The sequence below is a fragment of the Drosophila melanogaster genome, chromosome 2R, assembly GCF_000001215.4.
Source record: "Drosophila melanogaster chromosome 2R".
NCBI lineage: Eukaryota > Metazoa > Arthropoda > Insecta > Diptera > Drosophilidae > Drosophila > Drosophila melanogaster.
This window is the reverse complement of record NT_033778.4, coordinates 20,563,015-20,587,465: the sequence shown is the minus strand read 5'-3', so window position 1 is coordinate 20,587,465 and position 24,451 is coordinate 20,563,015. Positions and strand designations below refer to the sequence as shown.

At 42.9% G+C, this 24,451-nt stretch overlaps 2 protein-coding genes and 7 non-coding genes across 10 annotated transcripts; all 9 read left to right on the top strand.

Annotated features, from left to right (window-relative positions):
- Window positions 1-227: 227 nt before the first annotated feature.
- Window positions 228-1,244, top strand: Nnf1a. The gene is made up of 4 exons (NM_137648.4): window positions 228-393; window positions 450-662; window positions 737-851; window positions 1,057-1,244. The coding sequence occupies exons 1-4, from the start codon at window positions 293-295 to the stop codon at window positions 1,210-1,212; spliced, it is 585 nt and encodes a 194-aa protein (NP_611492.1). The 5' UTR covers window positions 228-292; the 3' UTR covers window positions 1,213-1,244.
- Window positions 1,245-2,060: 816 nt separating this feature from the next.
- mir-992 (mir-992 stem loop) lies at window positions 2,061-2,152 on the top strand. Its single transcript, NR_048182.1, has one exon. It is a non-coding gene; the product is annotated as a mir-992 precursor RNA (primary transcript).
- An 18-nt stretch (window positions 2,153-2,170) lies between these two features.
- mir-991 (mir-991 stem loop) lies at window positions 2,171-2,266 on the top strand. The gene has a single exon (NR_048180.1). It is a non-coding gene; the product is annotated as a mir-991 precursor RNA (primary transcript).
- A 379-nt stretch (window positions 2,267-2,645) lies between these two features.
- Window positions 2,646-2,757, top strand: mir-2498 (mir-2498 stem loop). Its single transcript, NR_048177.1, has one exon. It is a non-coding gene; the product is annotated as a mir-2498 precursor RNA (primary transcript).
- Window positions 2,758-3,205: 448 nt separating this feature from the next.
- Window positions 3,206-3,276, top strand: mir-313 (mir-313 stem loop). The gene has a single exon (NR_048175.1). It is a non-coding gene; the product is annotated as a mir-313 precursor RNA (primary transcript).
- A 68-nt stretch (window positions 3,277-3,344) lies between these two features.
- Window positions 3,345-3,410, top strand: mir-312 (mir-312 stem loop). Its single transcript, NR_048173.1, has one exon. It is a non-coding gene; the product is annotated as a mir-312 precursor RNA (primary transcript).
- A 95-nt stretch (window positions 3,411-3,505) lies between these two features.
- On the top strand, window positions 3,506-3,589 carry mir-311 (mir-311 stem loop). Its single transcript, NR_048171.1, has one exon. It is a non-coding gene; the product is annotated as a mir-311 precursor RNA (primary transcript).
- A 36-nt stretch (window positions 3,590-3,625) lies between these two features.
- Window positions 3,626-3,714, top strand: mir-310 (mir-310 stem loop). Its single transcript, NR_048169.1, has one exon. It is a non-coding gene; the product is annotated as a mir-310 precursor RNA (primary transcript).
- Window positions 3,715-3,874: 160 nt separating this feature from the next.
- qsm (quasimodo) lies at window positions 3,875-24,432 on the top strand. Of its 2 annotated transcripts, none has more exons than NM_001299708.1 (8): window positions 3,875-4,116; window positions 5,815-5,905; window positions 21,965-22,188; window positions 22,260-22,465; window positions 23,035-23,143; window positions 23,215-23,336; window positions 23,398-23,672; window positions 23,746-24,432. In NM_001299708.1, exons 2-8 carry the CDS (start codon window positions 5,833-5,835, stop codon window positions 23,979-23,981), a joined length of 1,245 nt encoding a protein of 414 aa, NP_001286637.1. In that variant the 5' UTR covers window positions 3,875-4,116; window positions 5,815-5,832; the 3' UTR covers window positions 23,982-24,432. The 2 variants fall into 2 exon arrangements, with proteins under 2 accessions (NP_001286637.1, NP_652049.1); NM_143792.3 differs by lacking the exon at window positions 3,875-4,116 and adding an exon at window positions 5,334-5,436.
- Window positions 24,433-24,451: the final 19 nt, after the last annotated feature.

Genomic DNA, 24,451 nt, shown 5'->3' with positions numbered 1-24,451 from the left:
TACTGTTCGGTGGTATTTATTCATTTTGTTTGACATTGTAATGTAAAAGGCACATATTCTCACCATACCGCTGAATGAAATATATTTATATTTTCAACATCACTTATGTTACAAGGGACTTATGAGTAATAAGAGCTAGTGGAAATACCTCAAAAAAAAACCAATAACAGGGTTGTCACCATACTCTATAATTTCTATCGGCCTGGTGTTTTGCAGAAACTTGCAACTGGTCACACCAATGTGGCATTGTTTTGTTTTGTTTACAATTTGAATTTACTAACAAATTATTTCAATGGAGGATTCGGAAGCCGCATTTAAACGCCACGAGGGTGTGGGACCAAAGGTGAAACAGGCCTACGAGGAAGCCATTAAACAAATCTTTGCCGACTTGAGGTAAGCAGCAGGCATAGTTAACATGATAACGAATATTAAAAATCGTTAATATCTAGCTGCGCAGATCTGCAAGCGTGGGATGCCATTTACCAGGAGCACGAGCAATCCGCTCTGGACACCGAAAGCATCGTAGATCGCACTCGCAGTCTGATGACCAAGGTTGTGCTCGAAATGAACCGATGCTTTTTCGCCAGCAACGATGTGCCAAATAAGTTGCAAACTTTGGAAATGCTCAAGGAACATTTCGCTGCCTACGAGGGCAAGAAATGGTACATGTGCAGCATAAAACATAATACGATTCGATTGCATTGCTAACTCTACTCTACTCTATTGTAATCTATAGGAACGTGAACACTGCAGCACCCGATAAACTCACTCGGCCGCTGCGCATGCGATTTTTGGACTTCAGCGTGGAATTCATGGAGCAGCAACTGGCCTCTCAGGCAAAAGAACTTGAGGTGCGATTTGGATATTAGTTAATCTTTGTACTATTACTGCACTGTTTTGAGTGTACCAAAAGATCCCTAAAGTTAAAGAACCTTCGAGAAGATTTTTAGTTTAATAATTTCATTTCTATAGTTTATCATTTGCATATACATATGTACATATCTAGGTTTGTTATTCTATCAGTATAACTAACATTTGTTTATATTTCAATTACAGATTGCTATGGCCAAGAGCAATGCCAATCGCGAGCGACTCCAACATGTCCATGACAAGCGCCTGAAATTGACTGTCCAAATGGAGCAGCAATTGTCGCAGTACGAGAAAGTTAAGACAGAACTTATTAAACTAGGCGAAGCATTGAACGACTTCTGACAAACTTAAATGCAATAAATAAATAAAATACTACGCTATGAGCTTAATGATTTGAGTGGGGGGTCTTAAAATGGAAATTCATACAAACTAATCTGCATATTCATTAATGTACATACATATGTATGTACACATGCATTTGTCATTGACATTCACAATTTATTTAAATTCGTATCATTGCAATAAGCTCATAATATTAACGAGCAATTGTTTGTATTGGCGACAAAAAATCTTTTAAAATTGAATGTATATACATACATTTCAAGTTATCTCTATAAAGAATACGATAAATAGTACGAAGTTTTTAGCTAAACATGTGTAAACTTATGTATGTATGCATGTGTTTTTTGAGTGATTTCTTAGAATCGCTGTGTGCTTACACACTCCCATACATACATACTTGATTGCGTAGTATAAATCAAAGGAATGGTATTAGTGTAAAAAAGAACCGAATTTTTGCTAGATCTTCCTCAAAAAGTAACTAATAATATACATTTAAAGATGTTTTTTAAAAGATTCGTTTTAATTTCCCTTGTGAGACTGCACTCATTATACAGATTTTCAGTTATATTTTAAGGCAATAAGGACATTGACTCTTTAAAGTGAGGTTATGTGATGTGTGTATTATTGAAATTGAGCGCTTTCGCACACACAAAGAAACACACTTATTGCATATGTGAGTTTGAGTGCGGCCCATTCCCACTTGATTTCAAAGGTCATCTTCTAGCACTGTCACAAAGATTTCGAGTTCAATGGAATTCAGCAGTCCGTTCTTTTCGATTTGACCGTCGACGGAGAAGGAGCTTACATCTCTTGGTAAGCCATTTAAAATGTTGACAAATCTAGACATGATTTTCCCAAGTGCCTGGTATCAGCAAAGTGTTATTTTTTATGTTTATGTAAAGTACACGTTTCTGGTACTAAGTACTTCGAGAAAGTTACCTGCGTAGGATATCAAAACTATCACTGCAGTTTCAGGCTTTTCCCAACTACACCTATTAATACATATTTTAACGTCCTATTAAAGTTGTAGTTTGGAAAGTTTTGGTTTTGCATTAGAAATCGCCACTCAACTTGGTTTTTTCTAAAATTATTTAGGTCCGTTTTGCATATTTTAGGTGTTTTACAAAATCTGTGTAACATACTTAATATATTTTTAGAAAACTAACACCTAAGTGTACGGAATCAAAAAAAAAAAGACAAATATGTGATATTTAAGCAAATTTGCCATAATCTCAAAATAGGAAAAAGTCTGTTATGCTTATATTTGAGTGTTTTAAAAAATTAGAAAACCCAATTTTAATTATTTTTAGAAAAGACAAAATGTGATATTTATGCTTGTTTTTGTTTGTTTTACAAAATTGGCATAACCGTCTTTTACCTATTTTTAGAAAACTAACACCGAAGTGTACAAATTCAAAATGTGATATTTTTTTCACATTTGCCATAATCTCCTTAAAATAGTAAAGGCTGTTATGCTTATTTTTGTGTTTTTTACAAAACTGGCATTCCCGTCTTACTTATTTTCAGAAAACTTACACCAAAGTGCACAGATTGAAAAAAAAAACACAAAAATGTGATATTTCATCACTCATCAACTCAAAATAGTAAATCGAAGGGCAAAAAAATATGGTATTCTGTTTGCTATTATAAAAGTTCACGAGCTAAGCTAACGATTCATTAAAATATGTACATACATATTTAAGTGTTAAAAAAAAATGTGTATCTCGCGAATTCCTTCGATTTCCTCGCGTTGCCGCCATTTTGAATATTCTCTCTCCCGAAAGTTGTAGAGTAGAGCAAAAACTTTGGATGTTTTGAGAGTTCGAAGTTCATACTGTCATCCCGCTCTAAACCTCTGCATTCCATTGTGTCCCGTTTTGTGATTTTTCCTTTTCGGGATCTTCTTTGCGTTCTTTGCCCCCGGCATTCAAATTCCGAGAGTCGTCGCGAGTGGTCGTTTGAAACGTATTACCCGACATCGTTCTAGCCAACAATTTTCTGCTGCGGATGGGGGCAGTACTGTTTTTTTAACATTGAGTATTGCACTTTTCACAGCCCGAAAATGTTAGCAACTGCCTTATACTAACAATTAGCATTTTTAAATTATTAGAAATGTGAATTAAGTTTGAAGCGATTTGGTTCGTCACAAGGGCAATTCTGCATTTTTTAACTAGTATTGCACTTGAGACGGCCTGATTACTTTAAAACGAATCATTTTATGAGCAAAGTAATTAGTTTTGTTGTGTTTTTAAACTCCTTGCAATAGGCGGCAAGACGGTGAAAAATCGAAATTTCTAGATCATTTTTCGGACGGTATATGGGTTAATATTTCATTTGTCGAATATATTGCACATTCACCGGCCTGAAAATATCAAGAATTAACATCGAAAAGTGAAAAAAAAGTGTTTGCGAAAACATAAACATTTGCAGGGCGGGTCGTGTGTCAGTGTATTTATATCTTAGCTATATTGCACACTTCCCGGCCTTTAAATGTCCAATGTTTCAACATTTAAATCTGTGAAATCGTAAAATTATAAAAATCCAGTTGCGCTTTTCTCGGAAATCCGCAATCCGTTAGGTGTGAGCGAGATGACAGCTGTTGCGGTTCTTCCCCATTCCTCTTTCGCTTCGTCACAGACTTGCCAGATCGGCAAATTGTGTGCAAAGAGGAACGGGGAACTTGGTTAATTTCTTTTGCAAGTGGCAAGTGTTTAATTATTACAATTTGTGCTTAACTTAATATTGGCCGATGCTTGAGCTAAATATTCCCGTACAACTGGTGCAACAAAGTAATAATAAGGCATTTTGAGTTGAATTTAGCAAATTAAATTAGTGCGCTCGGCTGGTTGCCTTTATTTTGCACGTCATTTACCGTTTTTCAAGAGGGCCAGTAGTGTATGGCCAGTAAGTATGCACAAATAAATGTTTCTAATCCGTTTAATGATGGGATGGCCATTGGTTTGGAAAACTAACAAGTAGGAGAATCATGAATAATGCCCAAGCACGCGCGAAATCAAGAGGTGTGAAATTGGGTTCACGGGCTGCGCCTTGGGCTCTGGAAAATGCAGTAGATGACCAGCTGAAGAACGGTTTTAGTTTTGGCGGAAGTGTAAGTGTACCGTTAGTACATATAGCGAAATATATAGGGAAAATATCCATAACAGCTGCTGCATTTAGCTCATTTTAAACTATTACTTCCCTGTTCTCATCTGTGGCCGTTGAGAACGAACCGGCAGTTCGTGCTGACAGCGAGCGCAATTACATAAATGTTTGTTTTGACAACAATAGCGAGTGCAACAAAAACAACAACAGCAAACGCAACAAAAAAGCCGGAGACGAGATTGCATAATTGCTTGTAAGATTTTGCTCCCACAATTTCTCAGTTTTTGTCATGGGACAAAAAAAAAAATTATACAAACTTACCGGCTGATTGTTATCTCCGGCAGAGAGCGGAAAAGAGCGGTAGTGAGAGCGATCCTTTTACCGTATTTTACAGCCTCTCGGTTAAGCTAACTTGCTAAAGTCGCTCTCTTTTTCGCCGTGCGACAGAGATGCTCCGTGCGAGAGAGCGACTTACAGTGGGTCATTTTAATTGTGCTCTGCTTATCTAAATGTATTCAAGTATATCCATAAATTGTAATGTAGCACTTTCGTAATTGCCGGCTTTATTTATGCACTGTGAACAGCCAGGGGCTAGATGGCGCCTTAGCATTTTTCCCCACTGTCCACGCTCTAATGCCTAAGAGCGTTGGTTCACTAGCTAGTTTATAGCTAACTTTTGAAAACTCCGTTTGTTAAATAATTATTCAACACTATCTTATTCAAAATTCTTAAAATATTTTCTAAGGATTTTTTTTTTTACCAATGAAAGCATAATATAATAAAAATGCATATAGATTTATGTTGCAATAATTCGGATAAAACGGCACACTTATCTTCTTATATACATACGTACTTATTACATTTCTTTTGGGTAATTAACCAATTGGTTAACATTGAGTGCTTTCACTATAGTTTTGCACTCTCTGCCATATAAGAACGACTTCTGCTCTGAAACTGAGTCAGCATCTCTATACGCCGGCTCTCGATTCCCGAGGTAATGAAGTTGCAGCCGAGCTGAGCCTCAGTTGCCTGGCGACTAGCGAACAGCTTGGACGTGTGGTGTGCTCTTCGGTGTGGTTTCGAGTCTCGAGTTCCGAGTTTTCCCCATATTGCAGCCGTCAAGTAAGACCCGCTCCGAGTTTTGTGTGAATTTGTGTGATATGTGTGTGGTTCGCGGCTCGTTTCGTTTTTTATTTGCCGTTGTCATTGGTTTTTGATTTGTTGAGCGGTCGCCGCAAGCCACTTGACGGGCATTCTCTTCTGGCTTTGTTTCATAATAACTCGCTGTGTGTGTTTGCGATGCGGTACATATATATGTTATGGTACCTACATATATGAATTGTGTCTGTGAAAACGTCAAAAAGGCCAGGCCAAGAATACAAATAACAAATAAAATGTTGGCCCGCTTGTGGAGCATGTGCCGTTGCTTCGGCTTCGGTTCGTTCGAAATGCTTGTAATAATATGCCGTTTGTCTTTCCGTTTCTACCCCGACCAATTAGATCCGGAAATTTTGGAAAATGCTGCTCTCAATGCAAATGTGGCGCTCTCTGTGGCTGGCGGCCCTATTCTGCGGATTAGCCCAGGCCAAAGGTAAGCACTTTTTCTATCTATATACTATACGCAAAAATTTAAATATAAATATCAGAGTTAAGATCGGGGAGTGCAAGGCTAAAAAGCTTGAGAAGCTCCCATAGCGCTGCCATGATGTCATTCGCGTAATGAAACACAATAAGTATTTATTTTTTCTTTTCGATTTTGTTGAAAAACCGACAAAGTGACCTCGTTTTTGGTCGTGAAGTGCACATACACACACAATTTGTGGCCATTTGGAGTGATGGTCGAATAAAACGATCTTCGGTTTTGTCGGGGGCGTGCTGGAGCTTTTTTTTTGGTAAAAAAACGAATGACTGAGGCAACGAACTTGCGGCGACTTAATGAAGTTTGGCAGCGCGGCCCTGTCATGATTCACTCACTCGTTCTTACGCTTCCTGCCATATATTAATGCTAAATTGTATAAGGCATATATCCCTCGAAAGCCCTAACACATTAGTCATTAACTTGCCTGCCCCTGCAAGTTGCCTTTAACAGCCAAGACAACAAACGACTAAACAAACTATCAAGCGAGCGCGGCGAAAAAACAAAAGACCAAACAAGACACCTACACAAACACAAGTGCTGGGAAGGCAACATGACACGCCAAAACAAAAAAAAATAAGATATTACAAAGAAATAAAAAACAAAGCACAGTCCAGCCAACAAGATAATATCGACGAGAAAAATACTTAAACAAAGCGAAAAAAAGGGGCAGTACTCATAATAAAGCCCACACTCAACTGGTCAAGAATCGGCTGGGGTTGTCTTATTAAAAGGCAATCAGAAAGGAGAATTAACTGCAAAAAAATATTACGCGAGAAAAAATGAAGAATTAAAGGCGAAATACAGCCAAAACGGGCGACAATCGACGACTTGTGTAGGCGAACTGGTCCCGGGAATTAAGATGCAGCCTAAAAATACATAAGGCCGATACGAAAACATCTCTCTCGCGGGCTACAAACAAACAAATAAATATATATATATGTACATATATAGAAACGGTGCAGACGAGGCTGTAATTTACGGACAAACCAAGCGAGACCGAGAGTCCGAGTTTCAGCTCCTCAGCGTTCTTCGGCAGCCAAAGCTGAAAGCTAAATTATAACTTGCCAACTTGCACAGCAGTGGCGCTGGATGATAAGGGGTAAGCGGTTTTAGTGGGCGCTGCTGAGTGGGCGTGGCTGTCTTAACTAAAGCGAAACTTTTGTTTGTCTGCACTAGGGAAAGTAAAAGTCTGACTCAGACCCAAAAAAAAAAATACATAGTGTGTTCCATTGTCTTTTTTGAGCTGAGATTTGAATTGTTAGCAACAATAGTAAGCAATTAGTGGTATTCATTGAAAGTGGTTTATTTAATATATAAATACTAAAAGAATATTAATTTATATTCATATTTAAAATATCTAAGATACTTGGTGTGATGCAGTCTGGGCTTCACAAAAAAGATAGATGGATTCAGTCAGAAGTGATTACAGATATTTGCTTGATCTCACATGATTTTCTTGACCTCTATAGTTTCGAGCAACTGCCACCGAATGATGTCATCACTGGAGTGGAGAACTTCGCACTCGAGTGCACATACTGATGAAACCGAGGTACTGACCTTCCCGGCGATTAGCCAACCGGGCAGTCATCCTCCAATCATCATATACCACCCTCTATGGGGTAGCTGACAAATCATCGAACTGCGATTAACTCGCTTAATTGCTGACTGCCTGACTGGATTAGGGGTATATACAATAAAAAAGCACACGCGACCTTGTGCAGCCGACACATTAAGTCGAAGATCGCTTAATTTATGGCCAGAACGAACATATGAACTGGCCATATAAATATAATAAATTGTTTACCCGGCAGGCTGCAGGTCCCCCAAACCCGCCTTTGCCATTTAAATAACATGCGAGACAGGACAGACAGCCAGCCATTCGATCGAGCATTGTCGCATTAAGACAAAACATTGACATTGCATTGTGGGCAGGCGGAGGAGTCCAGTATGTGTACTGTGCGGAGGAACAATAATGATCAGCGGATCTGTGACAGCCGGCCTAAAAGGACAACCACAGAAACGCTCGTAATAATAAAGAAATTGCCAAAGAGCTAAGAGTCGGGACTCCATGTCTATGGATGACCATGTCCAGGCTGCGCCACATTATGCCAGCGGGCGCACGGGCACGGAGAGTTAAGGCTGGAGTCCATTGGATGACCACGACGACCACGTTGCTGATGATGATGATGAAGCTGATGCCACACAAGGCAAATAAACCGCTTCGACTTGGTCTTCGACTTTGGCCGAAGATGTGGCTTTGGCCCGGTCTCCTGACTTGACTTCGCTTTACATTTTTGCCTTATGTGTGCGAAAAATGCCAATTTTAGAGCAAGTCCAGCTCCCCAATGTCTGTGTCTTGTGCTCCAGCGTCTTGTGTCTTGAGTGCGGTGTGCTGTGTGTCTTGGCCCGGCCAACAACAACTGTGTGTGTGTGAAAAATTGCCCGTCTAGACAAGCGCAACAGGCCATAACAGCAGCAGTGCATTGGCAAGAACAAGAACAATCAAAGCCTTTTGCTAAGCTAATAAAATCGAGCCTCGATGCTTCGGCTGTAGACTCGTGTCTGCTACATTGATGCTCCTGAACCTGAACCGCAATCTGAATCTAAGTCTGAGTCTGAGTCCCACCAACCTGTCCTGTCCCTCAGCCACACCGAACACTCTTTAACCCATTAATGGCACCCAGTGTGCCTGTTGACCCAGTGAAATTTCGACCACAAGTTTATCTAATCCGGCTGGCTTTAAATGGGAAGCTCTATATAAAGATTAATGATCTATGGCGATCAAATAGTGAAGTTGACCAAAGAGGTCAGCAGTTTTTAGGAGGCAAGTCTTGGATCCAAACAAAATCAATAATGAAACTTCAAGAGATTATTAATCTTCTTCACTATTACCACATTTATCATCACTACATCTACTACACTTCTAAACTTATGTTGCACTTTTGACCAACTCAATTACAACACTTGTGAGCAATTCGCTTACTTAATAGCAAATTCCAGCAAGGTTACGAGGGGTTAAGGTCGTCGGCTTTGAAACAATGCCTCCATGCATTGCCTGTTTCGGCTTAGTTGGAAAAGAAAGAAAAGAAAAAACCCGAACCCGGCCTAAACTGTGGGGCAAACGTGGCCAAGATGAAGCAGAGGATCTGGGTAAGACCTTCGCGGCAATGGGCAGATTAAAAGCTGGCGATAACAAAACGAGCAAATCGAATAGAGGCGGCTCGCTTTAAGGGCTCCGCCAAGAGTCCAGGATCAAACTGGGAGCAGCCCATTGAAGTTGGTTAGTTGGCCTGGCCAACAAGTACGCGGAGCGCCCTTTATTCTTTACTTTGTTGCTGTTCTTGTTTCTGTTTTTGTTTTTGGATAGCAGACCAGGCCGCCCAGGCATTTGTCATCAAGTGCTGGCCATCTCTTTGTTCGCCGGCGCATTTTATTGAATAATAATCGGATTGTCGGGGCGATGAGACAAAGACAACTTCACTTGCATTGGCTGGGGGATTGGGATTGGGCTTGGGATTGTTTCAGGATTGAGGCTTTTCTGTTTTTTGTTTGTTTTTGTAGTTTCTGTTGTTTTTGGCATTAATTAGCTTAGTTGGTTGTTGCAGTGCACCGTTATGCACTGACCATTTTGGCAACATGTGGCAACAGCAGTAACGCAAAATCTGACAAAATCCAACTGCTGGAGGGAGTCGGCCTAAAAGGCTTTCAACTTTTGCTGCCGTTTCGGCCACCGTTTTGGCCACAATCAATTCGCGCAACGCTCCCCAAAGGCAATATATCCAATCGGTGGCGACTCCGCAACACATGTGTGTGGCGTGTGGCGCGAATTGCGTAAAGTGGAGAAGGGGAGGCGGCGGCGGTATGGTATTGGTATGGTGCAACCGATAACTGTATATGTACTCGACCACTAACGGGTTCGGCACTCCTCCGGCTAACCGCTCGCAGCACATAAGGCATGCGTATTACACAAGACTAATTGTATTAGGCCAAGATGCAGCAACTGCAGCAGCAGTGGCTATGGCCACATAAAACCGAGCGAAACAACTGCAACTGCTGCAAATTTGCATGTTTTGCATGTGGACATGACTGCTAAGAAGGCGAAACTGAATAATTTTATGGGAACTCTAGACAAAGGCCTGCGGCATGTGACTGAAATCAAGGCACTCCAAAGCGAGGTTCAATACTACATACATATATATACGAGAACTGTATCGACGATTCACAGTGCCAAACACACTTTCTGGCATTTTAACGTCTGCTTCGCATACTAAAATTAAATAAAGCGCCAACAAATAGACAGTTTAACTCGGGAATTTTACGAACCTATAAAGCGTAAGGTTCTGTATATCTAAAATTAAAATTAAATTGTGTTGAGCTCATTTAATTTGACTTGCCTTAAACTCATTTCCAATGGTCTTTTCTCATGCATATTTATATACACATTCGTTTTTTTTTTATTTCAATCCAATCAAGCATTTAAATTTTAATGGTTACTTACCATTACTACAATACAAAGTTGGGAGCCAGCTTTGCCATCAAAGTTGATTACCTAATGTACTGACGCATTTATGTCCGTGTCTGAATAATTATTATTTTTAATGAACGAACGACTATCGTTTGTATTAGCAACAAGTTTTTTATCTGTTTATCCGCTCATCAAATTGATATTTTCGCGTCTAGGTAATAAAGTTTTAATTCATTGACACTGGGTATGCCGTGCGTTATAACTTTTGCGAAACAGGTCTCGGCCAATATAAAAATAGCCACTTTCGACATGAGATCTCCGATCAACTACTTATCTTTTGGCCGCTCTTCAATCTGCCAACCACTTTCGCAAAACGCTCCAGAGCAAAAGCACCTGATGCCACAGCCAACAGTGGCATGCCAAAGATTCCAGCACTCCGGTCATTAATTTCCGCTCCCATTTCTCACCAAAAAGTGCGCAAAAAAGTTGAAAAAAAAACGGAGACAGAGACGCTTTTGCAGAAATTGTCAAGCGTCTCAGGCCCAAAGGCATGGCCAAACATATTTATGAGGCCTGATAAGCCGCCAGCAGATGGAGCAGATGCCTCCGATCTCGGCCTCACTTGTGGTTTATGCGTGTGAAAGCCGCCCGGGGGGACAAGATGGAATCTAGAGCAAATATTATGTAAATTTTTAGCTGCCCGGGGGGCAAAATCCGGAGCAGTACTGGTGCTGGTGGTGATAGTAGTTGTAGTAGTAGTGATAGGCGATTGGGGGACTGCAAAGAAAGCAAACCTGTAGCTAATCCTGGTGGGCAGCCCGCTTACCGTTAGAGCCAAGTTGGAGTCACCAAGCGGCTCGTTGGGTTTTTAATTACCGAATGCGAAATGCAAAATGCAAACTGCAAAACTGCGTAGAGAGCGTTTCAAACGCAGCCGACAGGCCGGTCTAACGGAGCCGCATCTTGAGAAGCGCCAGAACAGGATCAGCTCCACATGGAAATTAATATGGCTGAAAGGAGAAAACATGGCTAGAATGAAGGAATAGACGAAACCGAGGCCAAGTGCGTAACGTAAGCTAAGCTGGCTAGCCCCTCGGGCGCTCGCAAAGAGTTATGGCTTGCCACAATTGCATAATTTATGCGAAATTTATTTAATCTATTAGACGCTCTGACCCGCAACAACGGGGAGCGTTCTCCCCTCTCGCTCGCATGATAAATTGCATGTGTCTAACTGCATGTGGCAAATTTATCATATTTATTTGTTCTCTCCAACTCTGCACTGCAGCATTTCTTTGTTAATACCCTGGCTGCAGTCCGGTCACTTTAAGATTGATCACCCAAAGTTCTTGGGTTATATTCGCATTATAATACAATCAATTCCGTTGCGCAATCAAAACGTTGGCCACAAGGAATTACATATATTTCTTTGTTAGCTATTTTTAATCGAATTCTTCTCCTGGTGCTTTGGCTGTCGCTCTTTGTGAGGGAGTCACTGACCGACTGTCTGTCTTTTTAAATGCAAAGCAGGCTCATTCAAAAGCGGCATTATTGCTGCGAAAAGGCTAAGAGCCCCAAGCCAAATATGTTTTATTATAAAAATTGGTCTATAATGCTGAATGAAGTTGAGATCTGAGACATCTGAATAGAATTCTTAGTAAATATTTCCTGCTTATTAAAAGTTATTAGTCTAATAAAAATTAAATTTAATGGGGAATAATAATATGACCAAATTACATTGATCAAATAAAAGTGAAGTTTTTATAAATTGAATAAAAACGTATTTATATGTATATTTGAGAATGTACATATATCTATGTGACTTACATGCATATTTTGACATTCTTGAAATATCCGCTTTCACGTGTATCCACTGTACCTGTGCGTTTTTCATCGCATGTGGCTCCGCCAGAATTCACAACACAATTTGCACACGCACGCACCAAAGTCAATGACATTGCAAGGAAATAAAATGAAAAAATTTAACTGAGCGAGAGTTAGCGCTGTATTTGTTGTTATGCCTGTCTTTTAATGACAACAATAACAAAAGCATTAAAAAGCGAAGACTACAAGGGGGCGACTTTTTAATGTCATTATGTAGTTTCTATTTTCTTATCTTGCCCGCCTTTGAGATTCTTTCGGCTAACCTGATTAAAAGTTGCCATTTAATTATCCACATTTCTGCTTTTAATGGCTGCGCTCATCAGTGCATGGAAAGCAGTGTCGGTGTGATAAAATCAGCAAAAAATGTTGTTAATTAATTTATTGAACTCCATTCCGTCGAATCCGAGCCAAAACACAATTTACGAATGCGGCGGGCAACTGTAAAAATGCGCACTGCCAAATGAACTGGATCAAATTCAGCGAAGAGTGCCAGCGATGAGGAACTGCGCTTCCCAGCTTCCAAGCTTCTCGGCCACTCAGCTAACGAGAAGCCAGTTCGTGTTCTGAGTCTTTTGATATGCGCCTGCAGCTGCTCACAAAAAAAAAAAGGAGGAAAGATCAACAGCAGCATCAACTGCAACACGTGAATGCGTTTGAAGTCCAAATTACATGGCAAAGCGGGGAGATAACCGCAACCACAAAGGAGAGCGGGGTGGGGGGTATGGAGAGAGCGGGGAGGGGCGGTTACCGCATGGGCTGGTGGTTTGGTAATTGAAAAGAAATGCCCAAGATGCATATCCCAAAAATGAACAAGTTAGGTCGTCAAGGACGGCATTTTTGGACTTGTTGATACCCGGTGTTTGCACACGATTCTATCTTGAGTGAATTACACATTTTCTAGTAAATAGCAAAAATGTATTTTTATGCTGCAGCATTCAAATTCAAATACTAATCAATGGTTGTTAAAGTTATTAGTGTGCCATTAAACTCCTACTTAATGTGCCGATGTGGGAAAGTTGCACGCCATGAAAATGTTAGCTTAATGTGCCGTAAATCCATTAGACATGCAAAAATACTATGTGCATTTATTTGCACGATTGCAATATACCCTTTGCGAATGAAAGTACCCCGTATATTAGATGCAAAACCACCAGGAAGCTACAGCGGGCGAAGACAGTTAGCCGGCGGTCAAATCAAGCAATTTGCCCAGCCCCCCAAACTGCCAAATGGTCGAGCATCCAGGAAGCAGGCGATTTTGCATTCCAATCTCGAAACGGTTTCGCTTTTTTTCAAGGGCAAATTGTACTTAGATTGCCGATAGATGACGCATAATAACATCTGCGGCTTTGCCTCGAACAGCAGGCTTTCCAAAACAGAAGACAGATAACGAGCTTCAGAGATTTCTTCGTAGATTTTCTATACCTATACCATTGGCTGCTGCCACAGCACTCATTCATGGTATTTCCGTAGAATTTCAATTAAAATGTCGCCCAGACCGCTCCTCCCTTTCGTTCCCGCAATTAAAAAAAAAAGCGCCACAGACACACAAAACACACACAAACTGAAATCCAAACAAAATAAGTGAAGAAGAGGCGAATAGGCCGAGAGATATAAATAAAAGGAGAAGAAAATGCTGTTAATAATGCCGCTTGGCATGTCAAAAACGGTTATTAACGTGGCCAGATGGCCAGGCATGCGATCTCCGCCGGTAAGGAGTACTCCATGCTCCATGCTCCATGCACCATGCTCCATGCACCACGCTCCATGCTCCATGGCCAAGTGCCTTTCAACAAGTTTGTAGCGACCGGCGGACAAGCGATGACCGTGGCCAGATGCAAGTTAACCCGCAAGTCCGGCCATAAAGTACGCACTTATCAAGATGCGTAGAATGGAATGTCTACCCAAAAACCCAGTTGGACAATTATAAATCAAGCTGGCCCACTCTTCCCTTTGCGGCATTCTGTGTTTTTTTGTGTGCTCCTTGGATGCATCCAGTTGTCGTCGGCACACGCAACCAAATAATAATGTCAATTGCAGGTGTGGGCCCAAACACGACACCGTGTCGCCCGACGATCCTCTCCAGCAGCCAGTTGGAGCATTTGGTAAATGGTAAATGGCCAATGCCCAAATGTGACCAAGACAACGCCCACGGGTAACGATTTTGGGCATTAAGGCTCCGCCAAGCTAAGTAAAATATTACCGCTTTCAAATGGCCCATCCTGCATCGCCACAATTCTCGTGTGTGTACTCCCTATCCACCAGCTTTTCTAGTCTTTCGAGCAGCAGCAATAAATTTCCATGTTGTTGTTATTTTGGCTGGCGGTCACTTGGTCAGTCGGTTGTCCCATATATGTACATATATACAAATGTATGGGCGAGAATCTGTGAGTTTGCCGGAACACTTGTAAAAATAGGTTACCAATAAAGCGGCTTTACGATAGATAATAAAAATGTAGGTGCTAAAAAGAAAATGTAACTTTATATCGGAAAACTTTCACAAGCAACACATAGGAATCTTCAGTGCCTCTTTAATTTTATAAAGAAACTACTTTAGAATTTTCCATTTACTTGGTAAGCCAACATAAGGCTATGGAATTTCTCGCAGTGTAACTACAAAATATTTCTATTTCGTTTCTGCCACGGACACCTTGGCCGCACGGGTTGATTAGCCTAACCCCCGAGGAGATTTATGTTTTGACCCCATCGATAATTGTGAGAGCTGTTCGCCGCGTCCACAATTAGCAATTGGTGGGTTTGGGATTGAGAGTTCAATAGGTGTGCGATAGTCCGTTCGATCCTCAATTGGATCCAGTCGGTCTGGGCCCTGATTCGTTTGATTAATGACCAATCGAGTGGAATAAAACTAACAAATATTTTTGTGTGTCATCGCCCACAGAAATGTGTCAGATTGGAATCGCTTGGAATTTCATTTGATAAATTAGATTTGCAATGAAACTCTCGTTTGCGGCAGCGGCAACAACTTTTATGGTCAATTAAGCGTAAAAAAGGCATCGGGCATCGGGCGATTACGTAAAAAAGAAAAGGCAATTATATGCCGCATCGGGCAATGAAAGAAGGAAAACTTCTCTCGGCTCGTTGCTCTCGGCCATCTCATGCGATTAATATGGCTAAGACACAGCAACGGCAACAAGAACAACACTTTCTCGTGCTGCCAATTGAATTAATTCGTATGATTAGAGTCTCTTCTAAGTATTTTCTTATTAATTTGTCTTCGCTATACAGTTACCATAGTTACAAGCGGTTGCACGTAAAGGCCCATTAACCAGAATTTTCTCAGTATTTCCCCGCCATTTAATTCCCCCCCCCATCTTAAACGCATTCTGCATTTATGAGCAAAATGACTCAATAGGGTAGAAACAATGCCACTCGCTTTCATTCAAAACTTCTTAGCGGTAAATGCAGCTTGTTCTTCCCGCGTTTCTAGCTGATTTTGATCTTGTTGTTGGCAGCAGCAATTTGGCTTAAACCACAGCTGGGGGAGCGGGAGCTCCACTATTGTTAGCCCACAGTGCCGGCCAAGGCGGAAACCAACAATTTAGCAAGTGCTGAAGCGCCGCCAACTGAAAAATGTGTAAATAAGCGAAAGAATGACTGAATGGGCTGGAGATTGAAGTACAGTAGATCATGGTAATACTGCTACCTGTGATCGAAGTCAATGGATAGTGTTTTCATAATTAAACTATTAGGATTGGAATGTAAACATATTGTGATACAACTTTTGAGAACACTTATATTGTTTTTAAAGTAATAATATCTTGTAAAATGCAAGCTATGCAAACAACATTCCTTTCTGCAACAAATACTTGCTAGCGTGCTTAAGTTTCCATCCGTTAAAGGAGGCTCCACTGTGCTGGGTCTGTTGCACCCAGGCACAGGTGAACAGCGAACGTGACGTGGAAACAGCGACAAATTGTCAAGGGAGCTTAGCATAAAAAAGGGAGCCGTAGCCAAGGCCCAACCGTGTTTACAGTTACGTCACGCATTTGTCATCAAGCCGGGCTAACAAGGCCAAATTAATTCGAGCCAAGCCATGAAGCCACATCGCGTAACAAGATGATGCAGATGCAGCCAACTTGATTTTCTGACTGCCTCTCACCTTGGCAATTAATAAGTTTTAGCGAAAACCAAAAAGGCGAAGGATGTGGATGAGCCGGACGATGATGATGATGGCCAAAAGCCAGCTGAGATCCGGCAAGCTGGCCCAGCCATCCGGCCTAGCAGTCCAGTCATGCCTCATGTTCCGTGTGTCTGCACAATGCCACATGAGGTGGCAGCATGGCGCAGCTTTTTGCATGCAACATTTACATTTACATCTGTTGACGCCGCCTGAGCATTAAGCTTATCCACCATCCACCATCCACCATCCCCACCTTGGGCACAAACAAACTCAAAGTCATGGCCAGGTTTGCTTACTGTTCATCCGCTGGCTGCTTCGGCACTCATGTCCAAACTGTTGTGTAATTTAATTAGCCAGCTGCGCATAATGTTCACGCCAAGTGCAAGGCAAAGTCGCGTTGGTAGCTGAATATATTTACCGTTCCCGCAAATCGGTTAGAAGCAACAAGTTGGCAACAAGAAGTCGGAGGAGGAGCGTTTTGCATCTCATCTCTTAAATATGGCCAAATGTGCGGCCAGTTGTCAGGCATGTTTATTGCGCCAAGCTCCATCCATCCGCCCAGTGATGATCGATTGGCCTCTAATTTAAGCGGTCAAATGAGACAGGAGCCAAAGAAGCGCAACTCATTGGCTCGCTGTTTTTGGCCTTAATGTGTGGAGGAGAGCTGCTCACTGTTTCCGGACTCTCGGCTTGGCATGATGAGTTGGAGATGTGGCCAAGATCTGTGATTGCTGGCACTTGTGGAAGCCAGTCGACGACGACTGACGCAATCAGCTGACGGAATCGCAGTTCTATAAATGGCAGCCGGCAATTGCGTCATTGGAAACAATTAACAAACAAAAAGTTGTTGGCCGATAATGACGAAGAGGACACCATTGACAGAGCGTTTGAAAAGATGGAACGAATGGCAATTTGCGCCGGTCGCATACAACTGACTGCCACTGTATTCACTCTGCGCACAGGAGTAACACGCAGAGGCCACGATGAGATCGGCAAAGTACACAGGGAAAATCCTTTCAACAGTTGTAATTTTCCCTGCTAGATTTGACATAGGAAAAGCCAAGTTCACCTACCCAAAAATTATAGTAAACTCTAAAAGGAAAACGGGAGGAGATAAAAAGCAATAATATTCCAATCTTCAAATCGATTGCTTCAATGATTTTTGTGCAATTCCAGCAAGCTTTGAACTTTCTTATAATATTATTTAATGAGACAGCTTATGCCTAATAGATATAGATATTTTCTAAGTGTACGAGTGGGCTTCGAAATGGATTTCCTGGTAGAGAGGGTGAACGACTAGACATAGGATCTCTAATACTCCAACTAAATGCTTTGCAATTATCACATTTGCAGTAGGTTGTCGTCTGTGTCCACTCCGAAGCACCATGCCGCCACATAAGCACCACACCTCCTGCTGTTCGTGAGGAACGGCTAAACCCGTTTGTTTATTGAGTTCCCGTCGCATTTTGATGGATTTACGCGGCAACATTGACACATTGACACTGCTTAGCATATTGGGGGAGCCATTAGGAGCGGACAACTCCCACCAGGAAGGCGGCTGGCGCTGACCTGATGGTTAGCCAACTCTATGGCTAACCATGCCTTCATTTACCCATCCCATTACCCAGCTGCAGTTGAGGTTTTCTAATTTATTTCGTATGCATGGCCGTTAAGTGTAATTGGTCACTGAAAAGGATGATGAGGCTAACTGCAAGCCGAGTTCTTGGTGGGAGGGGGAAATGGCATGAAGCGGGGGGGTTCGGGAAAATTACCAGTATTTCCTGTGGCTCCAACCCAAGATTGATGATAATCGTGCGTCGTGTGTGTCAAGTTAGTGGCCCAGGCCAAGTAATTCCGCGAGTTACCAGGCGGGTGTATGTGCGGCCAGAATGCGCTATCAGCCGTAGAAGTCTTGTCATAAATGTGAAAGTCACAAATGGCACCTCCACCTTCACCTACCTCTATGTCCCAATCCTACTCCTGCTTCAGGACCAGCCCCTTCCAGCCCACCTGACAAATCGCTTGTTTAATTCCTCCCGTTGAATGGATCCTGCATTTCCCGCTGAGTGGAGAGACGCGCCTCCAGGCCTAACACTTCTTCGCGAGGAGGAGCGCCGAAAACAGTTTTCGAGTTTCCGATCCAGCCCAGATCCGATGCTCATCCGTGGATCCTCATCCGCCACCAGCAGCCAGAAACGTGACTGAAATCCCACACAGGGGCTGCCATAGTGACACAGACGGAGGAGGCGGAGGAGATTACCAGGGTGCGGGTGCAGTGTGCAGGGTGAGAAGACGCCGAGTCAGACAATTGCATAATCTGGCCGTGGCCATGGCCATGGCAATTGCGATTGCGATTCCAATTGCAGTTGCACTTGCAATCCCAGACGAGACACACACACACACACATAGACACATTGGCCCGGGAAACAATTGTTGCAACATTGCCCCTGCCCCAAGGCTGCACTGAGCGAAGTACATTGGTTATACGGATATATTTGTGTAAGCTTTTTGCCATTTCATATATAGAACAGAACATGGCAAAAGGTTTCCTGTGCATTTTTCTTGCAGTGTAGACCAGCTGAGTGGGGACAAAGTGCAATCCAGGCAGTGGCAGGCGGAGATGTCTTTCCCACCTTTCACGACTACTCTTCCTTGGCGGAAAAAGTGGAAAAGTCGGAGAGGCTGGCGATGACTTCAGCCACAAAACGATGCCATTTGCATGGCAATGATTTGGTTATTTTGGCCCAAACTTCGTTCTCTTCGCCGGCGTTTGGAATCTACTTCGGCTCGAGTTGACTTGGCGTGGCTTGTAAACGATTTTGCACGTTGCAATTGTCGGTAGTTGTTGCTATTGCTGTTGCAGTTGCAGCAGTTGTTGTCTTATTGATTTGTGCATTCATTTGATTGTGCGCGCGCATTTGTTGCCAAATTGTTTGAAGCAGAGCCGAGAGCTGGGGCCAAAAACATTGTCGTGGCTGCTGATTGCGATAGGAGTATATATGTATGTATGTGTATATATAGCCACTTGGCAGAGTGGTGCTGACTTGACTGTCCCGTCTGTCTATCCACCTTCGAGGCTTCGAGGCATGTTCGCCCGTTGATGACTCCCCGAATTGCTGCCGCTGCTCCGCCATGATATTTCATGCTCCCCATACTCAACGCCAGCTTTTTCCAGGGAACTTCGCTACGGGTCATTTTCGGCTGTAATGTTATTTCTTTTAAATTTATTGTTAATGGAAATTTATGCTACGCTCTCAACGGTTGCGGCAACGACATGCTGCTTACATGATTGGGCGGCGGGGCATGTGGCAATGTGGCCATGTGGCCCATGTGGCACGTTTTGCTGATTTGTCATGTTCGCAGGTTAAATGCTAATGCCTCGGCACACTCAGTCTTCGATTCGGACTCCCACTTGGCTGGCTCACTCAATCTGATTTCAAGTACTGACGATGCCCCCCAAAAAAACTGCTCCACAGCGATTCCTTCCGAATGTGGGTTAAGTCTTGACTTTGTCTCGAAGCGGTTTAGGGTTCTCACGAGTTGGCTTGCCCCATAAAAACGGTGTCAAATAAATTGTAATCAGCGGCCAGCAATAAAAATTCAATAAAAGAAGTTGCAGAAAAGCCAGGCAAGGGCCAAGATACTTTGAAATTCAATTATTCCGACTGCAGTCGACCGCTTCGCCCACTAGCCAATTTTAAGAGCCAACAACTTTATTGGACAAGACTTTGGCTCTGGGTGCATCCACCATCCAAACTTCCCAGACTTGACTGGACATCGTCTCGTGGAGTTCTCTCACTTCTTTTCTCTAGCAGAAGAGGAGAAAAATATGTAGATAGCTGAAGTTGGTAGCAACAATCTATGCAAATGCGTATAGTAAGAAAACTGAACAGCAGCGTATTTAAATTTAAGAACATAAGTATAAAATAAGAAATATTTATGGGACCGCAAATTACTTGATTTGAAACAAAGCAACCTGTTTGCCACTACCAAATTACTCCGTCCATCCTTATAACCAATCCCAATCCCATTCCCATCACCATTCCCAGTCACACTGCCATCTTATCCCATCCGCTCGGAGGAATTGAATGGCTGGCTGCCATGCCTGTGTGTAATTTAGAGTCCATCAGACCTTTTCAACGCCTCATCTCCGGCGTCCTTAATTCTCTATTAATGCCCTTGCCGTGGTATTTGTTTTATTGGCGGCGTTCCTTCTGTCTTCCAGCTCATTCACTCTCTTTTTTTGTTTGTCGTTTCTTCTTCTGCATCCTCTAGAGCCAGACCTCGTTTCTTGGCGGAAGTCGAGCTGCCGTTTGTAGGCAGGCTGACTCTTATTTTAATTTCTTTGGGCGCCGCTTGCATTGCGCCCACCTTGAGGCAGTTGCTCGGATTACACAGTCGCAGAGTGCAGGGGGAAAGGGAAAGGCAGGGGCGAAGGGTTTTGCTGGCTGAGAGAACAAGAGCCGTTGCAGTTCCATTGCCATTTTTTTTTTTTAATTGCCTCGGCTAGCGCTTTTCCGCATTTACTGCCCGATCTCATTGTTTGGAGTGGAGATTTCACTCTCGCAATGGCTAATTAAGCCAAATTATCGCATGTCCGCGGCTCGTATTACCAATGCGATTCCGCCCAGAAATTGCGAATTTGCCGCGGCCATTAGTATGAGATTAAGTAGTTAGAGTCAATTATTTAAATTAGTTTTTGCCATCTACGAATGGCAATGCCTTAGTCCCACAGGCCGCAACAAATCCTGCAAAACAAATGGCTTCGTCGGCAGAGCATTTAAGCCGATAATTTCGTGGCATACTACACATGTTCGACGGTAATAAGAATTTGATTGCCCTATCCGGGCTAAAATTATGCCAAAGCGAGAGCCAAAGCCCACCAAACTAAACCAAAGCAGTGTGTGAGTGTGTCTTGGGCTAATGCCAAGTTTTTGCTTTCCACCGGCCTCAGAAAGTAGCCCTGCGGGTTTATTAAGCCACCTCGATAATAGGCAACGCAGAGCGGTACACTCAGATAAATACTAAGAAAGAATGTGAATATAATCTACAGAGTTTTCATTGTTCATCTTACCAAGAAATATGCTACATAAAAAGTCTTAACATCATTATTATTTACAAAGAAAAATTCTCAAATGAAAAAAATGAATGATGATTCACAACCTATTTTAAGACTAAATATATAGAATTGTTGGTTAATTTGATAATTATTTTATTCCCGTGTAATAGTGCAAGGAAAACAAAAGACTTAAGCCACAAACTTGATCCTCACTGCACGGCAATTACGTTTGGCAATTGTTTAGTGTTTGCCAGCCGGGTCCATCTCGTCAACGTCCGACGACGGCGATGATGATGATAGGGGGCGTGGTCCGGCTAGCCAGTCTAGTATCCAGAATCCAGTCCAGCTCCGATTACTGGACGACATGCTAGCCCACTTTTTAGAATATACTCGTAGCAGAGAATGTGGAATGTCGGCTGCACAGATATACATATAGTAACCAATTTGGTTTCATATTCTATTTTCCAGGTTCCCACAAGGTGCACTGTTCGGAGGATCAGATGAGGGTTGACATCGGACTGCCGGATGCGGAGTCAAAGGATCAGAGTGCTCCTCAGATCTATTTGGAGGGATTGAAGGGATATCCGGATGAACGATGCCAGCCGCAAATCGATGGATCCCTGGCCGTTTTTCGGCTTTCACTCAGCGATTTTTACGAGTGCGGAGTAACTCGAATGGTCAACCAGCTAACGGTAGGAAAGTTTCACTGCTCCTTTGGCGCAATCCTCTAGCTCTTGGTTCTTGGTTTTCGATTCCATTTCAGGGCAAGAAGGTGTATTACCATAAAATCATCATCGAGTCAACCAGCGGCAAGGAGATCGTCAGCGTTAAGTGCATCACCACCGCCAGTCCCGCCTATAATGTGATGATGAATGCCACCACCGGGTCCAGTTCCACGTCCACTTCCAGCGGCGGCATCCACGGCCTGGTCAAGCGGGATGTGCTGCCGGCGGGATTCCAGGAACCCGAGTAAGTACCTCGGCAGGCGCGCTCCGGATTCGAGTGCTTCCCCTGGTCTACTTTTAATTGCCCATAAATGCAAAATGCATCTATGCACAATTTTATGGCCCGGTCTATGCAAAAGCTTATGGCATATTAAATACCCAGTCCGGCCCAGACTTAGACCCAACCGAGGGCCATAAATCAAACCTATTCCAGCTCACTGCCTCCCACTCTCGTTCCTTTCTCCCGATCTCCTTTCTTGGGCCTTTCCGAGAGTTGCCATTACCAGGAGGTAATTAGCCGCCAAATCGACGCCGGCGGCTTCACATGCGTTAATACCTCCACAGTCAATTTAATTGCGGGGCGTGTCGGGGTACCTCTCCCAAGCCTTGGGTCTGCGGTTCTTTTTTTGCCACACACTTTTGCCCACAGCCCCCGATCCCTCGATTCCCCGATTCCCTGATCGAATACAATGTTTGTTTTTCGTTGCCCGACATTGATTTACAACCTTATTGGCGGCGTCCTGCCCCGCCGATCATTAAGACCTCGAATCGGGAGTACAGAATACACTGAATACTGAATCGGTTTGCTTGCAGGGATCTGGAGATCACCACATCGCTGACCAAGCGGGCCCCGGAGCCACGACTCTCAATTGGCGTTAGCCAGGATGGTCAGAAGTTCACCAGGGATTTGACTGTCAAGTCGGTGAGTAAATCAAACTCATATAATCTTTATATTAAAGATTCGATTAATTTGATTAAATTTCGCAATAAAAGGGCACACCTTTGACAATGGAAATCAATCTGGATGAGGACTCTGCACCTGTTTATGGTCTGGGTGTCAACTATTTGGATGTGACGGATACGCATACGTCATCGGAAACGTTGATCTTCAAGGGGTGTGTTGCACATGACAATACATTGAACATTCAATAAAGTTCTTAACTTTCTGAATTTTAGCTGCACAGTGGATCCCTATCTCTTCGAGAACTTCAACACCATTGATGGCGACATTTTGAGTGCCAAGTTCAAGGCCTTCAAGTTCCCCGACTCGTCGTACGTGCAATTCCGTGCCACGGTCAACGTGTGTTTGGACAAGTGCCTCGGCACCCAGTGCTCCAACAACCAGGTGGGCTTCGGTCGACGCAAGCGAGAGATCAGCTCAGCGAACAAGGTCTACGAGATCTCGCTGGCCATGTTCCTGCAGGTTCAGGATATCGAGGGTGTCAACAAGAGTGAGTAATGTGCAGATTTCTTTACTTACATATATGAAAACTATATAACATTTGAATGCTTCCCATTTACCAGATGAGGTCCTGCAGCTGGAGGAGAAGCTTAGGGAGCTGAAGCTGGCCAACCAGCGCTTGGCCAGGAATAGTCGCGGCAACTTTGCCATGGAGCAGACGCCCGCCAGTGCTCAGCCCGCCTTTGTCGTGGACGAGCGGGAGCTGGGACATCTCAGTGCCGGATCGGGAGCCGCATCGAACGGCCTGTCGCTGGCTCTCTGGACGATTCTGGGGGCATGGAGTTGGCGGCTGATGTAGAAGTTGTAAATCTCTCAAGGCGTGAACGACGTGCGAGTGCGAGGAATGCTAATCAGGGCGGAATTGCGTGCAGTGGCAATGAACGAAGGAGGGAATATTAATGTACTACCTAACTACTAAAATATACCTATACTTGATGTAACTGCCATTTACGGAACGTAATTAACTTTAAATGTATGCATAGCGTAGGTTTTCAACGACTTATGGCAGCAGACATTGCGACAGAAACAGAAACAGAAACAGACAGACAACAGTGATTCTTATAAAAATACACAAAAAACACTTACATATAAATATATAAATATGCATATATATATATATATATTGGAGAACTTGAAGAACTCGGTCTAACTCATAAGCACCTACTAGTCTCCTAAGTGTAACTGTTAAGCTAATTTAATTAACGCGTAAACTAAACGAATTAATTGATTAAACGAAACTCTGATCTAAGCGCCTTTGCTCAATCTGTT